The sequence below is a fragment of the Sorex araneus genome, chromosome 1 (genome assembly GCF_027595985.1).
Source record: "Sorex araneus isolate mSorAra2 chromosome 1, mSorAra2.pri, whole genome shotgun sequence".
NCBI classification, from domain to species: Eukaryota; Metazoa; Chordata; class Mammalia; order Eulipotyphla; family Soricidae; genus Sorex; species Sorex araneus.
Window position 1 is genome coordinate 149,321,595 of NC_073302.1, and position 22,201 is coordinate 149,343,795.

Consider the following 22,201-nt stretch of genomic DNA (forward strand, 5'->3'; position numbering starts at 1 on the left):
AGGGTGGGGTGAAGAAGAGCTTGAGCCAAGATACAGCTGCAGGATTCAAACTTTTCATTCAGTTGGGGTGACTGGATGTGGTGACCACTGTGTGTGTGGGGCAGGGGGTGGGGGGAGGGGAGGCAGGTGGAAGTGACTTGGGGTTGGGACCTGATGATGCTCTCCTTGACTGACTCTTCTCTTGGTAGAAACAGATCATGTGTTCTAATGTGGCTCTTCCCCTCTTTGTTTCTGTTCTAGGAAAACTATGAACAGATGAGAGCACTGGTAGACCAGCTGCACGAACGAGCACAGACCGTGAAACTAGGTAAATGCTCCTCCCCAGCCCCTGCTCTCCCTGGCCGTGGTCCTTTGTGGGTGTTGCTTGTGGAGGAGAATGAGTAGCAGGAGACCCTGCCTTTAGTCATGCAAGCATTTCCTCCTCATTTTTCCAGTTTTCTGTACCCTCAGCATTACCAATATGTGGGGGTGGGGAGTAGAAATGAAAATTCTTCAATGTGGATCATTTATTCATTAATTGCCTATTGTTTCTAAGGTCATTTCAACCACCGCATGGCACTGAAAGTTATTGTTCTACCAAATGACACTAAACTATTTTTACCAATCATATTCATAATGCACTATTAAATTTGTCGAGGCAAGCTATTTCTGCTATGTTATAGAAGCTGGAAAAAATTTCCAAGTGGGTTTATTGAAAATTAGATTTTCTGTGGCTAGACAGATAGTGCAGTGGAGAAGGTGCTTTCCTTGCATGCGGTTAACCCAGATTTGATCCCCTGGCATCCCATCTGGTCCCGTGAGCACTGCCAGGAGTAGAGTGCAGAGCCAGGAGTAACTCTTGAGCATCACTGGGTGTGGCTCAAAACCAAAGACAAAAAAAATTTTCCTGAAAACTTTAAAAATTGTCATTTCTTTTATATTTGGAAATTTGACATTAAAAAAAAACACCTTTTTTTTTTTCTTTTTGGGTCACATCCAGAGATGCCCAGGGGTTATTCCTGGCTCTGCACTCAGGAATTACTCCTGATGGTGCTCAGGGGACCATATGGAATGCTGGGATTCGAACCCGGGTCAGTTGCATGCAAGGCAAATGCCCTACCCGCTGTGCTATTGCTCCAGCCCCGAAAACACCTTTTTTTGCTTGGAAGAAATTATATCCTAGGGACTGGAGTGATAGTCCAAGGGGCTGGAGTACTCATGGAGGTCTGCCAGGAGGTGATTTCTGAGCACAGAGCTGAGAGTAGCCCCTGAGTATCACTGGGTATGGAGAAAAAAAAATCTTTAAAAAGGAAGTGGGAGGGGGCTGTAGCAATAGCACAGTGGGTAGGGTGTTTGCCTTGCATGCAGCTAACCCGGGTTGATTCCCAGCATCCCATATGGTCCCCTGAGCACCGCCAGGGGTGATTCCTGAGTGCAGAGCCAGGAGTAACCCCTGTGCATCACCAGGTATGACCCAAAAAAGCACACACAAAAAAAATTAAAAGGAAGTGGGGTGGGGAAGAAAACGCATCATTGTGGCTCATTTATTTATCAATTAACTATTGTTCCTGAGTGTGACCACCCATCCTACATCACAGGCCTGCACCCAGACAAGGGCCTGTCCCAGGGGACACCTCACAGGGTGCTCCGTGTCCCCCTACTGGAGCTGACAACAGGAGGGAGCAGTGGTCCAGGCAGCCGGTGGGCCCACCCCCTGCAGATCAGCTGCAGCCCGGGACCCTTCATGCTGTTTCTCTAGTTTCTGACAAGCAATACCATTGTCTTTTCCTTATGTTTTATTTTAGGTACCCTGATTTCATGCACAAAATATCCCAGCCCCACACCCTCTCCCAGAGTGACCACTTCCCTCTGCCATTGTCCCTGTGCCGTCCCACTCCCCCTCCAGCCATACCATGTGGAGAATCCTTAAGTCCAAAGACCTTGTTCCTGATTTGCCGGGGATTCTCTACTGCCAAATGAAGAAAACTCTTGCTGCGGCAAGAGCAGTAGTATGACGGGGAGCTGACCTGGGCTCGATACCGGGCACTCCCTAGAGTCCCCCAAGCCTGCCGGGAGTGATCTCTGAGCCCAGAGTCAGGAGAGTAAGCTCTGAGCACTGCTGGGATTGAGACTGGGCCTCCTCCACCCAGACCCCCCATTTTCCAGTAGCTTGGCAGTCACCCAGAAACTGCCCCTAGCGCCATATAATCCCATCCATGGCCAACATCCAGAGACTATATCACACTGGCCAAGAGCTGACTGTTAAAAGTAGATGAAGGGATATACACGACAACCTTTCAGTATCTGTATTGCAAATGACAATGTCCAAAAATTTAAAAAAGAAAAAAAAGTTGTTTCTGCTCAGAGTATCTTGAGAGGGTCGGAAAGGGTAAGGATAGACGTTGGGGCTGCAGCCATAGCACAGCAGGGAGGATGCTTGCCTTGAACACAGCTCCCCCAGTTCCACTCCCAGAGTCCCGGAGGGTCTCCTGAGCCCCATCAGAAATGAGCCTTGAGCACTGTCAGGTGTGGCTTCAAAACAAAGCAAAACAAAAGGATGGGTGCTAGTCTCCTGACCAACAGAGATATTTGCCTTCTGGCTCATGTCTGGACATCATGTCCTCTTCCCTAACCGGAAATGTGAATCTTCTGCCACCTCTGTCCCTGTGACAAGTATCCCCAAGCAGTGAAATTGGTGACTAACTAGTGGGGAAAACAGAAGGAGGCGGGGAGTGGCATCAACACAGGGAACCTAAGCGGTTAAACAGCTAGCATATTTTGTCGGGCCACTACTGCCATACTGGGTCACTTTAACTCTAGAAGACCGTGTTCTAGAGTTTGAAATTGACAGTCATTTCAAAATTAAGGCTTAACTTGTGAAACAACAGGAAGCACTACTGACTCATGTTTAGCTAGGAAAGTTTACATATTAAAAGATTAGCATGGGAGGAGAACTGGTCAATGGTTGGAATCTACCCCAAGTGTGTGTGGGGCAGAGGACAGGTCAGACAGAGAAGGGACCAGTATAATAGCAGTATAACAGTAGTTGGAAATGATCACGCTGGACAAGAACTGATTGTTAGAAGTAGATGAAGGGATATACACAACAACATTTCAGTATCTGTATTGCAAACTACGATGCCCAAAACAGGGGCGGGGGGGAGAGAGAGACAGAGGCAGCAGAGAGAGAGACAGAGAGAGACAGAAAGAGAGGGAGGGAGGGAAGGAGGGAAGGAAGGAGAGAGAGATAGAGAGAGATAAGTGCCTGCTGTAGGGGTGGGGTGGGGAATGATGAGAGGGAAACTAGGGACACTGGTGCTGGGAAATGTACACTGGTGAAGGGATGGGTGTTGGAACACTGTATGACTGAATCCTAAGCATGAACAGCTTTGTAAGGGTCTATCTCACAGTGATTCAATTAAAAAAAAATTAACATGGGGCCAGAGAGAGAGGTAAGGTGCTTGCTTTGCATGTGGCCAATCATACTTGCACTAGGTTCAGTTCCCTGCACCCACATACAGACCCCTGATCCTGCCAGGAGTGATTTCTAAGCAGAGAACCAGGAGTAAGCCCTGAGCATCACTGGTGGAACCCAAAATCCAAAACCAAAACGAGCAAACAAAAATTCGCATGTCTAAATTCAGTCATGGCATGAGGGAAGAAAAAGAGGAAAAGTAGCATCCAGAATCCATGAGAACACAGTTGCTAAGGTGGCTGGTACAGTGTGGGGGATTGAACCCAGGTGCCCTGAAACAAGTCTTTTAACAAACAAACAAAAATAAATGAAACTTGTGTGTGAGTTCACAAAGTAAACCCCAGAGCTGCCTCCCTGCCTCCCCACCTCCCCAGGGCTCCCCAACAGAGACAGAGAGACAGGGAGACAGGGAACCACGGCTTGATGGTGAAAATGACCCAGTTAATGCAGAGCTGCTAGCTTACTTATAGAACATCTTGAAAAGGTGGTTGAGGTAAGGACAGGTGTGATTGGTCACTTACATAGATAAACATTTGGCAGAGGAAATTCTCTTAGGGAGATCAACTCAAGAAGAGACTGTCTCCCAGGGACATCTACATTACTTTTATCTTTCCCTTTAATTGTATACGTTATCAATACTTGCAGTTGTTTGGATGAACACAGTAAGAGACAAGAATCCCAACACTTAGTTCTCTGGGCTGAGAGCAAGCAAGGCTTTTACCATAAATCCCAGACTAAGTCCTCAGGGAAGTTTCAGCCTGTCCTTTCCCATGGGGGTCCTGTCTCTTAGATTGTAACAGCTTGCATCAAGACTATGCATTTATGCTTTCTAGAATGTCCCATTTCGATGCCGGGTAGCTTTGCCACTCGCCCCGGGTCCATCCCAGTCCCCACGGCGGGACCTCCCTCTTGGGGTGTTAGGAACTACAGAAACTGAAGCCTGAGTCAAGTAATTATGAACAAGTAATTATGTCCAGGAGTAGATATATTTCAGTCAATCAACTCCCAAATATTAGGAGCATAGCATTAATGGTCTTTCATGTTTAACCAAAGAACATTGCTCTGTAGTAAAATATAAAAAAGCTGTAGGGGAAATAGAAAAGCACTTCAAATACTAAGCAGTACAAATACAAAGTTCAGAATTACCAGAAAGTTTTGGCTTATAAGTAATCAAGACTGACTTGGGGAACTGTGACAATGAGAGGTAAAATCCAAGGGAAAGGTTAAGGATAAACTTTAACCAAATTAGGGATGCTAGCGAGGGCATGTTAAGCCTCTCTGGAAGGACGAAAGGGGGCAATTCACTGATGAAGCCTAAAGCACTTAGGTTGATATCCAACACACAGGACAGGTTGAAAATAGACTTTAACCAAATTAAGGATGTTAGTGAGGGCATGTTAAGCTTCTCTGGGAGGAGGAAAGGGGCAATTCACCCTCAAAGCCTAAAACACTAGGGTTGATACCCAACACTTCTTGTCTTTTCAACTTTTTACTTTTTTTTTGTGTGGTCTGGGGATTGAACCCAGGACATGCACATAAATGCAGTTTGTACAAGTGTGTTCTACTACAGAGCCACCCCCTGGCCCCTGTTTGTTTTTAAAAAGGCATTTATTTTATTTTATTTTATGTTTTGTTTTGTTTTGTTTTGAGCCACACCCAGTGAAGCTAAGGGTTTACTTCTGACACTGCACCCAGGGATCACCCCTGACAGGCTCCAGGGACCACATGTGGTATTGGCAAGCTGTATTATCACCCCAACCCCAGGAATTTATTTATTTTTAAAAATTTTATTGAATCACCGTGAGACAGTTACAAGCTTTCATGTTTGGGTTACAATCACACAATGATCAAACCCTATCCCTGCGCCAGTGCACATTCCCCACCACCAATATCCCCGGTATACCCTCTTCCCCACCCTTCCCCTGCCTCCAGGAATTTATTTTTTAAAAGAGAAAAAGGTTTAAGTGGAAATTCGACTTGCGTGCACGTGGTGCCAGCGTTGAGTGGAGCCCTGCAGAACTAAGGACAGGCAGACCTGGCCTCTGCAGACCGAGGCAGATGCCTGTGTCGCGACTGCCCCCTAGTGGCAGCACTGGAAAGATGCGTTGAATTGTGAAAGAACTCCAGACAGACCCTCCTCCCTGATGAAGGCACAACTTACCCACTTTTCCCAGTGCTCGGCTCGGGTTCTTGCAGAATGGAGAAGAAAGAGTGTGCACAGCACTGACTGGGGCCCGGCCCTGAGGTCAGCCCCAGCACCACGTGGCCCTGAACATGACATGCAGCATCTTGAGGTCGTCCTGGCGCCCCCAGCACTTCCTCACTGGGTGGGGCCTGGTGTGTCGAATATCTCTGGGACTGGCTCTTGGGCTCTCCTGGTCCTTATTCCTACTGTCCTTGGATATTAATCTCATTTTATGTTTTTTTTTCCCCCCTTCATATTCCACAGCTGAGTGCTATCATTCTATGACTGTCCCTCTCTCTCTGACTCCTTTCACTCAGCATGGTGCTCTCCATGTCCATCCATTTATAAGCAACAAATTTCTTCTGTAGACAGCTTAGTATTTCAGCAAGGAAAGAGTCTGTCCAAATGAAATTTTTGGCCAGCAGTGAGAATAAACTGACAGAGATACAATTGTATCCTCCAACTTCCAGCTCTCTTGCCGTGGCTTTCTGAGAGGGTCATTGGCTCATCCCAAGCACTCGCCCGTGGTTGGCTAGGCGAGGCTTGGGGGCCCTGTCGCCTCAAGCAGCCTTAGTGGACTACCTCTGTGTATTCTTCAGTTACTTTGATTTCCTTTGGGACAACTCCAGGGACCTCAGAAGATAACTTCTCCGCCAACCTCAGGATATATTATTTTATCTCTTAATTTTGGGGGGGTTGTGGGTGGGAGACTACACCCAGCAATGCTCAGGGCTACTCTTGGCTCTGCACTGAGGAATTTCTCCAGGTGGGGCTCCAAGGATCAGATGGGGTGCCGGGGATGGAACTGGGGTTGAGGCCCTACACACTGGACTCTCGCGCCAGCCGCAGAGCTCAGGATCTTTTAAGTCACCGTCTTAGGTGTGCCGCCCCCTCCCACGGGGGCCCTAACGGGCTCGGGGGAGCTGCACTGTGTCTGTTACGGAGGTAATTCTAAAGCAGTGCTTTTCCTCCGGGTACGGATGGAGGAAACTTCTTCAGATTCTAAGCATATAGTACGGGGCTGTCTGTCTGTATTAGGCATTTAATACCTGCGATGGAGGTTTATCGTGGAACATCAAGTGGGTTCAGGACATATGTGGTAGCAGCAGGGAGAAGTCAGGGTTTGCTTGTTTAGGGATCAGCCCCAGCAGAGCCTGTTGGTGTTCAATGCTTGGGGTTTTTCCCTCGTGTGGTGCTGAAGATCGAACCTTTGCCTCCAACTTGTAACACATGTGCCCTGGCCTGCCGTGCTATCGCCCCAGCCCAGGTGGATTTTTATTTATCTGTCTATTTTTAAAAAGTGTCAGTATTTAGGGGCCAGAGCGATAGTACAGCAGGTAGGGTGTTTGCCTTGCACACAGCCAACCTGGGTTCGATCCCCGGCATCCCATATGGTCCCCTAGCACTGCCAGGAGTAATTCCTGAGTGCAGAGCCAGGAGTAACCCCTGAGCATTGCCAGGTGTGACCCAAAAAAGAAAAAAAAATCAAAAAACAAAATAAAGTGTCAGTTTATTTACTTCCATTTTGGGGGCCACACACAGTAATACTCAGGGCTTACTCCTGGCTCTGTCCTCAGGAATCACTCCTGGTGGGACATGAGGGACCATATGGGGTGCTGGGTTGGCCGCATGCAAGGCAAGAACTCGACCCGCTGTACTGTGGCTCCCGCGCTTGTTTACTTTGATCTGAAAAATAGCATTTTCTCATAGGATACATTCAGCTTCTAAAAAAGTGCCTCATTCTGGACCCAGAAGTATGTCTCAGGGGCATGGTCAGAGAGAAGCCGTCTGAGTGAACCACTGTCACGTTTTGATTGCAGGAGGCGGTGAGAAAGCCCGAGCACTCCACGTGTCCAGAGGGAAGCTGCTGCCCAGAGACAGAGTGGACACCCTCATCGACCCAGGGTGGGTGCAGCCCAGCCCCACCCCCTCCCGCTTCTCTAGTCCAGGCTTTTCCTCCACGGGGTTAAAAAAAAAGTGGTTTGGATTTGGTTTATTTGGGGGCCACTCCTGTAATGCTCAGGGGTTACTCCTGGCTCTGTGCTTAGGAATCACTCCTGTTGTGCATAGGGGACCATATGGGGCCCCGGGGATCGAATCCAGGTAGCCTGCATGCAGGGCAAGCAGCTTACCTACTGTCCTATCTCGCTAGCCCCCATGCATGAGTGGCTTTGAATTCTGCTCCCATGTCTATTGAGAGGCGACCTTTGATCGGGTGTGGAGCGGGCACTGGTGAAAAAGCCAAAGACTCCTTCTTTGCTGGAGCATGTTACAGATTCTCCTTTATTTTGTTTGCCCCCCTCCCCCTCAGCAGGATTCAGGGCTCACTAATGGCTCTGCCCAGGAATCACTTCTGGTGGGCCTAGGGACCATCCGTGATGCTGGTGATTGAACCCAGGTCAGCTGCATGGAAGGCAAATGCCCTACCCGCTATACTGTCTCTCTGACCCTTGTCAAAGATTTTCGTACACAGTGTATTTTTTTTTTTTTTGACATTGGTATACCAGGAGCCAGAGAGATAATACAGTGGATAGAGTATTCACCTTGCACATGGCCGACCTGGGTTTGATCTCCAGCCTCCTATATGGTTCCCCGAGTACCGCCAGGAGTAATGTAACTTCTGAATGCGAGTAATGTAATTCCTGAGTGCAAGGCCAGGAGTAAGCCTTGAGCATTGCCGGGTGTGGCCCCCAAACCCAAAACCCAAACCAAAACATTGATGTACCAAAGGAAAGACTCTTGTGCACATGTTGACTGTTTCCATTTGCTTTCAAATCAGCGACGTCTGTTCAGGCAGCCTCCGTTCTTCCCTGCAGGTCTCCATTTCTGGAACTGTCGCAATTTGCAGGCTACCAGTTATACGGTAAAGAGGAGGTGCCCGCCGGCGGCATCATCACGGGCATCGGGAGAGTGTCGGGGTGAGTGTCTTCTACCCGCACCGGCAGTGTGGGAGCCAAGGGGAGAGAGGGCAGCTGGCGTCTACCCCTTGCTGCTCTGCCTGGCAGCCTCCGTGCTTTATGCTGTTTCTGTTACTCAGGATGGAGCATTCCTACCACGCGTAGATTAAATTTATGGAAGTGGGAAAAATTCCCCGCAATGATGCTGCGGCTCCATCCGATCTCCGTTACCGGAACCTGCCGGTGTGCGCTGGGCCTGCATGGGGCGCTGCCATGCAGGTGCTCGCGGTGTCTCTGACTGCGTTTTCCCTGGTTCCTGGTTCCCAGGAGCATCCGTGTCAGCTGGGATCTTAGCTCAGCGTTTCTAACCCTTTGTTCCTTTGAAGTCTGGTTTGTTGAACGTTAAAGTCATTACGAGTTTCCCTCCCCTCTAAGGTGTAGAAGACTCTGTGTGACCCAGTGAATAAGGAAGGTGCTCCAAGTGTTACCACAAAACAGAGTTCCTGCACTTTGTTGTGTAAAATTAACCTGGGAAACTCCTGAGGTGGGGCTGGAGTGATAGGACAGCAGGTAGGGCGCCTGCCTTGCACGTGGCCGACCCACGTTGGGTCATCGCTGGCACCCCACAGGGCCCCCTCATCCCCACAAGGAGTGACCCCTGAGCTCAGAGTGGTGATGGCGTCTGAGTGCCACGGTGTGTGGCCCCAAAGCCAAAACCCAATACATAACAAAAATAAACTCTTTGTTTCCTAGAAAAGCATACGGCTGTAGCATGGAAGACTTGTGAAAATAGGAACAGCAAATGAAACACTTTGTATTTTTTGTAGATTGCCTTCCTGAGAGTAAGCTTGAAAGTTTTTTCAAAGGATTTTCTTTTTTAAAAATGTAAATAAAGCATTTTATTTAAATCATTATCTGAACTATGATCATTTTAACACATAATCTCTGTCATGGTCATTGAAATAGTTTAAAATTTTCAATGCTGTCTTTAATTTTTTTTTTTTTTTTTGGTTTTGGGCCCACATCCAGTGGTGCTCAGGGCTTACTCCTGGGTCAGAATTCAGAGGGGTCACTCAGGGCAGGGCTTAGTGGACTGTGTGTGGTGCTGGGGATCCAAGCCAGGTAGGCTGTGTCCGAGGCAAGCGCCTGACCCACTGTACTATGGCTCTGGGCCAATGCTAAGTCTTCAGAGCCCAACGTTTGTGGTTTCCTGGCAATTCTGCTGTGGAGTCACCTCACTTCAGAGCCCAATAGAGACATGAGGGTGGTGGTCAGCCACTGGGAAAGAGCACCTTTAGGTCAGTGACACATTTTGGGATTTTTTTTTGCTTTTTGGGTCACACCTGGCAATGCACAGGGGTTACTCCTGGCTCCACTCAGGAATCACCCCTGGTGGTGCTCAGGGGACCATATGGGATGCTGAGAATTGAACCTGGGTCGGCCGCGTGTAAGGCAAATGCCCTACCCGCTGTGCTATTGCTCCAGCCCCTTGGTTTCTTTTTTTAAAAAAGATTTTATTATTGAATCGCAGTGAGATAGACTCTTACAAAGTTGTTCATGATGAAGTTTCGTCGTACAGTGTTCCAACACCCATCCCTCCACCAGTGTATGTTTCCCAGCACCAGTGGCCCCAGGTCCCTCCGCCACCTCTCCCCACCCCAGCCTGCCTCTATGGCAGGAGCTTTTCTTCTCTCTCTCTCTTTCTCTATTCCTCCCCACTCTGTCTGTCTGTCTCCCACTGTCTCTCTGTTTCTCTCTCTTCCTCTCTCTCCTTCCCTCTTTCCCTGTCTCTCTGTCTCTGTCTCTCTCTGTCTCTCTCTGTCTCTGTCTCTCTCCTTTTGGGTGTTGTGGTGTGCAGTACAGATACTGAAAGGCTCTCTGCTATATCCCTTTCCCTGCTTCTAACAGCTGGCCTGGAGCATTGAATCACTCTGTTCTTTCTGCCCCCAGGGTAGAGTGCATGATTGTTGCCAACGACGCCACCGTCAAGGGCGGCTCCTACTACCCCGTGACTGTGAAGAAGCACTTGCGGGCACAGGAGATCGCGATGCAGAACAGGCTGCCCTGCATCTACCTGGGCAAGTCACGGGGCTCCCTGGAACCCTGTCAGTGTCAGTGTGATGCGCGGGAGTCAGTGTGATGCGCGCTCAGAAGCCAGTGGGCGGCGCTCCCAGTGGGAATTCCCGTCCTCCTTATGGTGTGTGTGGGTGGAGCGGGGGCTCAAACCCAGGGCTCACACGCTCAAGGCCAGTGTGGGACCACTGAGCCACACTGCTGGTCTTCCAGTGGGTATTTTGTTTGTGTTTTGGGTGACATCCAGTGACTCAGGGCTTACTCCCAGGTCTGCACTCAGGGATCACTTCTGGCAGGGCTTGGGTGACCATGGGGTGCTGGGGATTGAACCCAGGTTGGCGGAATGCAAGGCAAGCACCCTACCCACTGTACTATTCCTCTGGCCCCCAGTGGTATTATTTTTTTTTCATTTTGGGTCACACTTGGCAATGCCCAGGGGTTACTCCTGGCTCTGCACTCAGGAATTACTCCTGGCGGTGCTCAGGGGACCATATGGGATGCTGGGAATCAAACCTGGGTTGGCCGTATGCAAGGCAAGCACCCTACCTGCTGTGCTATCGCTCCAGGCCCTGGGTATTTTTTTAATACTAAAAATTATTGTTATGAAGCTGGCCCAGATTTGATCCCCAGCATCATATCTGGTCCCCTGAGCCCTGCCAGAAGTAATTCCTGGGGCTGAAGCAAAAGCACAGAGGATAGGGCGTTTGCCTTGCAGGCGGCCAACCCAGGTTTGATTCCCAGCATCCCATATGGTCCCCTGAGCAGTGCCAGGGTTAATTCCTGAATGCAGAGCCAGGAGAAACCCCTGTGCATCTCCGGGTGTGACCCAAAGGGCAAATAAGTAATTAATTAAATAAATATATATATAAAAAAGAAGTAATTCCTGAGTTCAGAGCCAGGAGTAACCCCTGAGCATCGCCAGGTGTGACCCCAAAAGCCAAAAAAAAATTATTGTTTCATCTCATGATTTCTAGAAATATGTACCATTCTTTTTGTTTGTTTGGTTTGGTTTGTTCTGGCATGGGGGCCACACCTGGCAGTGCTCAGGGCTTGCTTCTGGCTCAGCACTTAGGTATCATCGCTCCTGGCAGTGGTCAGGGGACCATATGCAGTGCTGAGATAGACCCTGAGTTGGCTGCATGCAAGGCAGATGCCTACCCTGACTCCACTGTACGGTCGCTTTGGCCCCGAAATGCATTCTTTGCTAAAAATTCAGGGAGAAAACGTAAGCAGGAGTCACCAATGACAAGATCACAGAAATGATTCCTGGTAATACTTTGGTATGTGTCAGGTTTTTCTCTACACATGCAGAGATGTGTAAGTTTTTCTCTGTTTATATTTTGCTTTTCTGTTAACCTCGATGGCTTCAAAATATGAAAGAAACAAGAGCTAATATTTATGGAGGCTTAAATGCCAGGAACTCTGTTAAATGGTTAAATCTGTATATAAATTGATGAGACACCCCATAGAGAAATTAAATCTTCAACTGAAGTAAGTTGGTATTTGAAATGTAAATACATTTAAATTCAAGGTTATCTCAAAAAGAACATAAAAGCAAGGTCATTTGGATGGACAATTCCTGGGTATTGGTTGTTTGAAACTCCACATATGTTGTTCATCAACATGGGTATTTGGTTTTTATTTTGTTGGTTTTGGTTTTGGGGCCACACCTGGTGGTACTCAGGGATCTTTCCAGGGTCTACACTTAAGGATCACTCCTGGTGGGCTCAGGGGACCACACAGATCGAACTGAAGTCAGCCACATGTAAGACAAGCGCCCTACCCACTGTATCTGGCCTCGAGTGTTCATGTGTGCACACAGACATGTGTACCTGAGTTTTTTGGTCTTGGGGATCCGACTCAGGACCTTACTGCTGCGAGGAATGTGCTCTAGCACTGAGCCACATTACTGGCTCTAAGTGGATTTGAACAGGTACTTTGTGTTCAGACCTTCCCCCTGTGTTCAGACTTTCACCCTCTCTGTGCGAAGGCAAGAAGTTGACTCCACTGCCTTCGCACACAGAGAAAGCAGCAGACGGTGCCCCATCGCTTGTAGGTGTGCCTGCCTTGTGAAGGACACAGTGACCAGTGTCATAGTCTAGGGTATGAGTCTCACATGTTGAACTGGGAACAGGATCTAATGTTAAAGAAAGACTCAGGGTCAAAGGCAGTTGTTATGGTTGGTAGCTAGCTCAGTGATGCGGCATTCACTCATGTGCCCAGAGCACATGCAGAATGAGGTTTCTATCTACTCATGTCCCCCGCCTCCCCCACCCCAGTTTCTCTCTGGGATGGCCACTGTTATCTTCATATCACAGGTAAGGAAACGGAGACCTGGAATGGCTAGAAAAGTCACCTGTCATCACACAACATCCCAAGGCTACTTTCGGTACAGCTGACATGCCCCCAAATGGGGAACTCTGCAGGAAAACAGGTCCAGAGGCAGCAGGCGACACACAATGCATGAATGTGCAGTGGCTTTTGTATTGTTGTGAGAGAGGAAAAGGACAGATGGTGCTCCTGGGACTTGAGCTGTCCTTAAGGGAGTGAATAAGTCTTTCATTGTCCTTCAACACATCAGATCCCAGTCCCAGTTCTAAATGTCAAGTGGACTTTTGCCTTGAAATTTGGGAAGGTGCGGGGGAGAGGGGGAGGGATCAGTGGCGGGCTGGCCTTCTTTGACTGCAGTCGGCCACTTAGAAAGGCAGAGAGGGGGTTTGACTGTGATTAGGGACTGGTGCCACAGGGGGCCAGAGAGAGAGCACAGCTGGTGAGGCGCTTGCCTTGCGTGCATCTGACCTGGCTTCGATCCCCAGCACCCTGTATGGTCTCTCGAGCTCTATCAGGAGTGATCCCTGAGTACAGAGCCAAGCCCTGAGCAATGTCAGGTGTTCTTCCCCCCCGCCCCCCCCCCCACAGACCCACACTGTCACCCCTGGAACAACAACAACAACAACAAAAGCAACCCCAAAACCAAAACCTGCCACCGTTGTGGACACAGTCTTGGTGATCTCGGAGCTGTCCTGATTTCTCTCTTCTTGGTTTCAGTCGACTCAGGAGGCGCAAATTTACCCCGGCAGGCAGATGTCTTTCCTGACCGAGATCACTTCGGCCGTATATTCTATAACCAGGCGGTCATGTCTTCGAGAAACATCGCCCAGGTAATTTCTCGCCAATGAGATGTCTTGCTTTTTTATCCAGATGCCTTTTGCTAACTAGGTACTTGAAGATGTATCTTTAAAAAACCAAATTAGTGTTTTGTTTTTCTCTCAAAAATCTTTTCCTATTCTTCTGTCACTTTGGAGAATTTTTTTTTTTCAATGGTGATAGTGATAGCATAGCGGGTAGGGCATTTGCCTTGCACACAGCCGACCCAGCTTCGATTCCTCCGTCCCCCTCGGAGAGTCGGCAAGCTGCTGAGAGTATCCCGCCCACATGGCAGAGCCTGGCAAGCTACCTGTGGCATATTCGATATGCCCAAAACAGTAACAAGTCTCACAATGGAGACATTATTGGTGCCCGCTCAAGCAAATCGGGACGACAGTGCTACAGTGCTACAATGTTTTCACACCAATCCCTTTACCAATGTCCACGTCCCTTCACTAATGCCCCTTCCCCGCATTTGCCTCCCACCCACCCGTGTGTTCCTACTGGAGAATAGTCTTACAATCTTTTTTTTTTTAATTTTTGAAATTTTATTGAGTCACCGTGAGATAATTACAAGCTTTCATGTTTGGGTTACAATCTCACAGTGATCAAACACCCACCCCTCCACCAGTGCACATTCCCCACCACCAATATCCCGGGCATAACCCCCCTTTCCCACCCTCCCCCTGCCTCTATGGCAGACAATATTCCCCATACTCTCTCTCTACTTTTGGGCATTATGGCTTGCAACACAGACACTGAGAGGTCATCATGTTTGGCCCAGGTAAGCCCCGGTACCCCAGGCCCGAGCAGCATCTGTCTGCAGGCCCTTGCACTGCATGAGAGCCCTGTTTGAGAGTCACTAGCGGCCCATAGGCCTCCCAGAACCCTTTGGGGCTCAGGGTGGGGCAGAAGAAAAGGGAAGAAAAGGAAAAAGGCAAAAATTCTACTACTTCCTCTCTCCCTTCTCCTATCCCAGGCAGGATTTGCCCTCCTCTTCCCTGGCCAACCTTGTCATTCACGATCGTGACACCCATGCTTCCATTATGCTTTACCTTTGGTCCTCTTCTCCTCTTTGGCTTGACTGAGTTACCGAGGGGAACATAAAGATCTCTCGGGCTGGAGGGTTAGCGAGTTCCCCTTATGTTGGGGAGGCCTGGGTTGATCTGTCAGTGCAGCCCCCGAGCACTGCTGGGGGTGGCCCAGAGCAGAGCACTGACCGTGAGGCCAAGAAGAAAGGACCTCGACTCATCCCTGCATCGCTGTGAAGCGGCCGACTCCTGCTGCCTGCCCTGTCCCTTCCTTCCTGTGAAGCGGCCGACTCCTGCTGCCTGCCCTGTCCCTTCCTTCCTGTCGGCCTGCCCTCCCCAGAGCCCCCCTGCCCTCACAGCACCCTGCTACCTCCAGCACGCCAGGGCCTCGCCCCGCACAGCCGGGTCACTTGCCCTCTCTTGTGATTTGCCCAAGGTGTGGGATCCCTTGTGCCTCCTCATCCTCGGGCTTCCTCCTCCTCACCCCGTCAGGTCCACCCACGGTCACACCTTGATGGTGCCTGGAGCCCCGACACTCCCCGTCCCCCCTACACGCTCTCTCGTCCTGCTCTCAATATCCCCCTTGTTTTCAGGGGTGCTGCTGCCACGGGTCCCCTGAGGGGAGAATGACAGGGGGAGGTGAGTTCTGACTCTTCGCTCCCGGCAATTCCTTCCTCGTGGTACCTGCCTTCTGCTCACGTAGACTTTGATGTCATCCTTGCCTTTTCTTTCCTTTTCTCTTGACACAATCCTAAAAAGAAAAAATCTTTCCCTCAGTTCTTTTGTATTGCTTGTGAGTTTCCGTGATGCTGGATGATCACCAGCACATATTAAACCTCTGAGTGCCGGGGTTGGGTTTATTATCCCCCCGGATCGAGTTGATTTTCCCCTCTGTATTGTGTGGACTTTTCCTCTTGAATTGGGTTGATTTTTCTCCCCTTGGATTGGGTTGATTTTCCCCTCTGGATCGGGTTGATTGATCCCCCCGATCAGCTTGATTTCCCCCCAGATAGGGTTGGTGCATCTTCTCTGTCTCCACAGCCAGCCCGAGCCCAGGCTTCCTCCCCAGCCCTCCTGTGGCACTGCCCCGGCCCGCCCGGCCCCCTCTGGCCTCTGCACCTCGGCCACACGGGCACTCTTTCTCTAGTTCCCAGGCTCCAAACCCTGCTTTCTTGGAGACTCCTATATACCTGTTGACCTTGTGTGATGGATTCCCACCTAATGCTGGGGCCAGGCTCTGCTGGAAGGTGCCACTGGGCCCCGCCCTGGGCCCTGGTCTCCCGCTGCCGTACCTGCTTCCTCCCACACGGTCGGCACTAAGTCTCAACCTCTGCCACCTTTGTAGGAAACAGTTTCCCAGAGTCCCTTTCTGGAAGTCATCTTTTCTTCTAGACCAGATAACCCCGGGGGTAGAGGTAGGCGGGCACCCCTCTTGCTGCTCAGCACCTCTTCCTGGCTCTGCGCAAGAGTGACTCTGGCTGGTGCTCGGGGGACCTTATGCAGCGTTGGGGATCAGACCTGGTATGCGAGTCAAGTGCCTTTAACCCCTCTCTGTCCCTCCAGTCCTGTTCTTTTATGTCTTTCTTTCTTTAATTTTTTTTTTAATTGAATCTCTATGGAGAAAAGACAGCTGATGTGGCCTTGAGACTGTGATTCTTTTCCCTGACAGAGACCATCACGTGTCGGCATGTATGGGGTGCCTGCCTGGCACAGCTCCTCTCCCGTTTCATCTCCCCTGCTTTTGCCTTACTACGTTTTGATAGAATCATCCTTTTTGTTTTCACCTCCAGGCTCGGTTTCTGGGTTCCTGACGGTTGCTCTTCTCTTCTCTCCCTCGCTCGTTTGTTATTTTCATGGAGCCCAGCGACATCTATTTAGCTTTCTCGTCTTATTTTTGGAAGTTCCCCCTTTTTCAAGTCTTACATCATTGTTGCTTTTCTCTAAGTTCCTTGGCTGAGTTTTGTACTGAACTAGCTTGGATCTGGGTGCTCGAGTGCTGAGAACAGGCTGGTACGGTGAGACTGTGTCCTTTGCTTCCAGTGAAACCTTGGGGAAAAAAAAAAACACCATAAATTAGATCAAAAGTGCAAAAAATATAGAGAATCACAGAGGAAATAGTCTTCTTCCCGCCACTCAAATTAATGTGGTGTTAGTTTTGCTCCAGGTTTTAGAAGAATTTATTTATCCACAATTCATTTATCTATGCAAAATATTATATTGTTGGGCACACTATTTCTTTCTTTCTTTTTTTTTTTGCTGTTGTAAGTGTTCCTCTGATAAATGGCTTCCATGAACGCATAGGCTGGAGGAGTTTTAGTCATAGGTATCTTTATTTATTTATAATTTTTATTTTTATTCTATTGAATCACTGTGAGATAGAGTTACAAAGCTTTCATGTTTGAGACTCAGCCATACAATGATCTAACACCCATCCCTGCACCAGTGCACATTTTTCACCACCCATGTCCCTAGTATCTTCCCTCTGTCCCTGCTCCCCCCCATCCCAGTCCTCACCCTGCCTCTATGGCAGACAATTTCCCCAATACTCTCTCTCTACTTTTCTACTTTTTTTCTTCTTTTTGGGTCACACCCGGCAATGCACAGGTGTTACTCCTGGCTCTGCACTCAGGAATTACTCCTGGCGGTGCTCAGGGAACCATATGGGATGCTGGGAATCGAACCCGGGTTGGCTGTGTGCAAGGCAAACGCCCTACCCGCTGTGCTATCGCTCCAGCCCCTTTCTCTCTACTTTTGGCCATTATATTTTGCCCTAATTTTCCTACTACCATTCAAGCCTACCTGCCAGGGGCAGACGCTAGATAATTTATTTTCCATTGCTCGTTTTGAATATCATGAGAGTTCGTGTGGCCACAATTGTAAATGTAAATGTCTAAATTGTAAATGGTTGGTTTCCAGAGACATCTCTGTAGGGCACTCATCCATCTTGGGGTTCAACTGGGAGTCTCTGGACAAGGCTGTTGGTGCACTGAGATGGCTCCCAGAGGCAGATTGTGGGCATGACAGCCAGTCTCCTGGGCGGGCGGGGACCCGGGGAGGGACAGCCCGGCTCCTCTGCCGCCATGCAGCATGGAGATTTAGTCCTGGAACCCGAATACCTGGGCCTTGCTTGTGGAAGCTCTTGGTCACCGGGATTCCATCTGGAGTAGGCGGGGAGAGAGCACCTGCTCCATCTGGGGTGCCCTGGTGAAATTGGCCCAGTATGGGGCCCGAGGAGATCTCTGGTGCTGTGGTGTCTTGCGGGACTCTCTGCTGTGTCTCTGGACCGGGCATCATTGGTATCTTTAAACAGACTGATCAGTGTTTGAGAAGCAGAAACAGTGAGTGCTAAACACTTCTATCCTGGGCTGACAGATGGATGTTACAGCATAGACTTGCCGCGTGCAAGGCAACGCCTGCAGTTCTCCCTTTGATAGATAAAACCTGAACTAGTAGGGCAAGAATGCTTCCTGTGGGGCCAGAGAGAGAGAGAGAGAGAGAGAGTACAGCACGCCAGGTGCTGCCTTGCCTGTGGCCAAGCTGGGTCAGATCCGTGGGACCCCTGAGCCCCACCAGGAGTGTTCCCTGAGCACAGAGTCAGGAGTCAGTTCTGAGCACTGCCGGGTGTGGCACAAAAACAAAAGAATGCTTTTTTTTTTTAAGAATGCTTTTTGTGACTATCATTTAGAAGGAAAATGATGAAAGGTTAGCTTGTGCTCCCTTTAATTTTTTTTTTTTTTAGTTTCCCCCTACTCCTAAATGTATCGTTTGTTTTACTATAAGGAAAATGGATGGAATACTGGAATTAGCAGCAAAACAGCTTTCATGTGACAATTTAATCTGCTAGTGCTCTTTTTTGTTTTTGTGGTATTATTTGTCCCTGTTGGGGGTTATCAGCCAAACCTATATTTGTTATTCTTTGTGCCAAACTATTTTCTAAGCAAGAATATAAATTTTTTCTTTTTGGGTCACACCCGGCGATGCACAGGGGTTACTCCTGGCTTTGCACTCAGGAATTACTCCTGGCGGTGCTCAGGGGACCATATGGGATGCTGGGAATTGAACCCGGGTCAGCCGTGTGCAAGGCAAATGCCCTACTTGCTGTGCTATTGCTCCAGCCCCATGAATATAAAAGTTTTAATATGGATAATTTCACCACTAGAGTAGAAAACAGTAGTCCTCCCGTCTTCAGTAGGAAGCTTACGGGTGGGGGTTGGGGATAGGAGAAGGATGGGGACTGGGCTTGGGGGTCAGGATGGGGAGGGGACACGGCAACAGTGGAGGAGGGCAGTGGCTACTTAGGGCAGGAGATGGTGCTGGAAGGGGGGTAGGGTGATGTGCATGAGCCCCCATCAGTAACAGGTTTGTAAACCCCCATGCCGACAAGGGGGAAGTGTGCATGGCATAGAGGCAGGTGGGAGGGAATCTGGGGACACGGGTAGAGGGCAGTGGACACTGGTGAAGAGATTGATGCTGGAACATCGATTTCCTGAAATTCAGCCATGAATAAACCTGTACATCAGAGTGTGCCAATAAAAATTTTTGATTTTGTTTTTGGGGCACACATGGCAATGCTCAGGAGTTATTCCCAGCTCTGCTTCTAGGAATTACTCCTGGAGGTGCTCGGGGGACCATATGGGATGCCAGGGATCAAACCTCTGTGTTTGCCTGTAAAGCAGATGCCCTAACCACTGTACAATCTCTGCAGTCCCAATTAATAAAAAAAATTTTTTAAGGAAAGAATGGTTCTTGATTGATTTTCTTTTGAGCAAGAGTTTTAACTTACACTTTTTTTTTTCTTTTTGGGTCATACCCGGAGATGCTCAGGGGTTACTTCTGGTGCTTTGCTCAGGAATTACTCCTGGTAGTGCTTGGGGACCATATGGGATGCTGGGGATCGAACCCCAGTCAGCTGCTGCAAGATTAACACCCTACCCGCTGTGCTGTTGCTCTGACTCTTAACTTACACTATTAATGGCTTTTTAGTTAGCAAGTAGTATTCATATTCAGGGTAAATATTATACTCAGATTAATATTCAGTATTTGGAGAATTATTTCACTGTTTGTTGAGGAAAGCAGTAATTGTTCGAGGACTTGATATTCATATTAAGTTGGGTTTTTTTTTTTTTTTTTTTTTTTTTTGCTTTTTGGGTCACACCTGGCCACGCACAGGGGTTACTCCTGGCTTTGCACTCAGGAATTACTCCTGGTGGTGCTCAGGGAACCATATGGGATGCTGGGAATCAAACCCGGGTCAGCCACGTGCAAGGGAAATGCCCTACCCGCTGTGCTATTGCTCCAGCCCCCCATATTACGTTTAAAAGTTGTCCTTTGATAGTTTTGCCCCATTGTGAGTAGATGTCTGTTAGTTTCCCCGCTAATGATATACCCGGTCATTCTTAACTTTGGCAGGAAGATGGTTCAGAAATCTTACAGCAGAGTGATACAAGTCCTCAGAATGCTTAGCTGGAAGAAGTCAGGGAGCTACTTCCAGTGTTTAGGGAACTCGGTATTTAAAGTGAGGTTCAGGGGCCTTTGGTCATGCCCGGTGCTGTGGTTGCAGACTGCCTGCCTGCTTGTGGCTGGCCCAGCCTGACGTGTGTTTGTTGTTGCTCAATTGCAGATCGCGGTGGTCATGGGCTCCTGTACGGCAGGAGGAGCTTACGTGCCTGCCATGGCGGATGAGAACATCATTGTACGCAAGCAGGGCACCATTTTCTTGGCGGGACCCCCCTTGGTAAGGACCCTTACTCCCTCCCTCCCTTCCTCCCTCCCTTTCTCCCTCCTCCCTTCCTCCCTTACTCCCTCCTTCCCTCGTCTCTCCCTCCCTCCTTCTTTCCTTCCTTTCTTCCTTCCCTCCTTCCCTTCCCCCTCCTTCCCTTTCCCCTTCTTCCCTCTCTCCCTCCCCCTCTTTCTTTTTCTCCTCCCCTCCTTCCTCCCCTCTTTCCCTTCTTTTTTCCTCTCTCCCTCCTTTCCCTCCCCTCCCTTCCTTTCTTTTTCCCTCCCTCCTCCCTTTCTTCCTTCCCTTTCTCCCCCCCTTTATGACTTCAAAGAGTCTCCTTTGATTTTTTTTTAGTATTAAAATAGGTTTTACTTAAAAGATTATGTTAAAAAGAGTATATGCTTGGACCTAAAATCAATGTTTTCCAAGTGGTTGTGTTAATTTAAATAACTTATTGAATGATATCGCCGAAAGGGCTGCTGCCACAGCTGTGGTGAGAGTCCCCGGGTCACTCAGGGAACCCATTATGTTTGAATGTTTGCTTTTTTTTTTTAATTGAATAAACATGAGAAAAATTACAAAGCTTTCAGGTTTAAGTCTCAGTCATACAATGATCAAACACCCATCCTTTTACCAGTGCACATATTTCACCACCAAGAACCCCAGTATACCTCCCATCCTCCCCCCCACCTGTGTGGCTGATGATTTTCACTTTACTCTCTCTTTACTTTGATTAAATTCAATATTTTGACAGAAAACCCACTATTATTTAGAATTTACCCCCCAACAATCAGACCTGCTGAGAAGGCATCATTTGATAATTTGTTTTCCATCACTGAGAATGAAGAACATAGGAGGTTTTGGATTTCTGGTATTTTAGTAATTAAGTCCAGAGAAATTTCTGCCAGAAGCCATGTCACTGCAAGCTTGTACCTCTGTTTAGTGGGCTCTAAAAGATGATGGTCGCCATGCCGCCATGGAAAGGAAAGGCTGAGGGACAAAAACCTTTCTCCTCCCGGGGCAGCACGGGGCCGTAGCTTAGTTCACAGTCTAGAGGCATCTCTGCAAGAAGCCGCTGGGTTCCGAAATTAGTTAGTGTGCCTCTGGGATCATGGTCATTCAGGAGCGGAGGAGCCATTCGTGTGGGGCCACTCGGGTTCTCGTCTGGACGGTTGAATGTTTTTTTTAGCCACGTGTCCTCATCAGCATCCACTGATGGGAGGACTATCCATCCATCCCCAATTTTCCTTTGTGTAGTGAAGTGTACTCTCATGGTGAGTTCTTTTTTTATATTTTAGTAGAAAATAAGACATTTTCTCATTGGGAAACGAGTAAAGAAGTGGGTACACGGCTGGGGGCTGCAGGCCACAGTCCTGAGAATGGCATCAAACTGGGGGTTTTCACAAGAACCACATTATCTTCCCTGCTGGGCAGCAGTGTGAGGTCTGGTTTACCCTGAGACCCCCTCGAGATGCACCCTGGAAAGCCACATCTCAGCAGCGAGAGACTCTGAAAGGACATGTTTATGGGCAGAGGGAAACAACTGCATGAGGATTCTCGATTTTGATGCTTGTTTTCACAGAAGGCTGAGAAAAAGATCTTTGTAGTTTCATGCATCATGTGTGACGGAGTTGCTCTCATTTAAAGTGGTCGGGAGAAATGCATAGTAATAAGACAAGTTTTTGATGGAACTTT

General features: G+C 48.7%; 1 protein-coding gene across 1 annotated transcript in view; it reads left to right on the top strand.

Annotated features, from left to right (window-relative positions):
* MCCC2 (methylcrotonyl-CoA carboxylase subunit 2) overlaps window positions 1–22,201 on the top strand; it is a 67,804-nt gene that overhangs the window by 15,966 nt on the left and 29,637 nt on the right. The window contains exons 2-7 of the mRNA XM_004608500.2: window positions 241–307; window positions 7,460–7,544; window positions 8,456–8,557; window positions 10,487–10,614; window positions 13,658–13,770; window positions 20,408–20,521. Coding sequence (XP_004608557.2) covers window positions 241–307; window positions 7,460–7,544; window positions 8,456–8,557; window positions 10,487–10,614; window positions 13,658–13,770; window positions 20,408–20,521 — 609 coding nt within the window. The remainder of the gene's footprint in view (window positions 1–240; window positions 308–7,459; window positions 7,545–8,455; window positions 8,558–10,486; window positions 10,615–13,657; window positions 13,771–20,407; window positions 20,522–22,201) is intronic.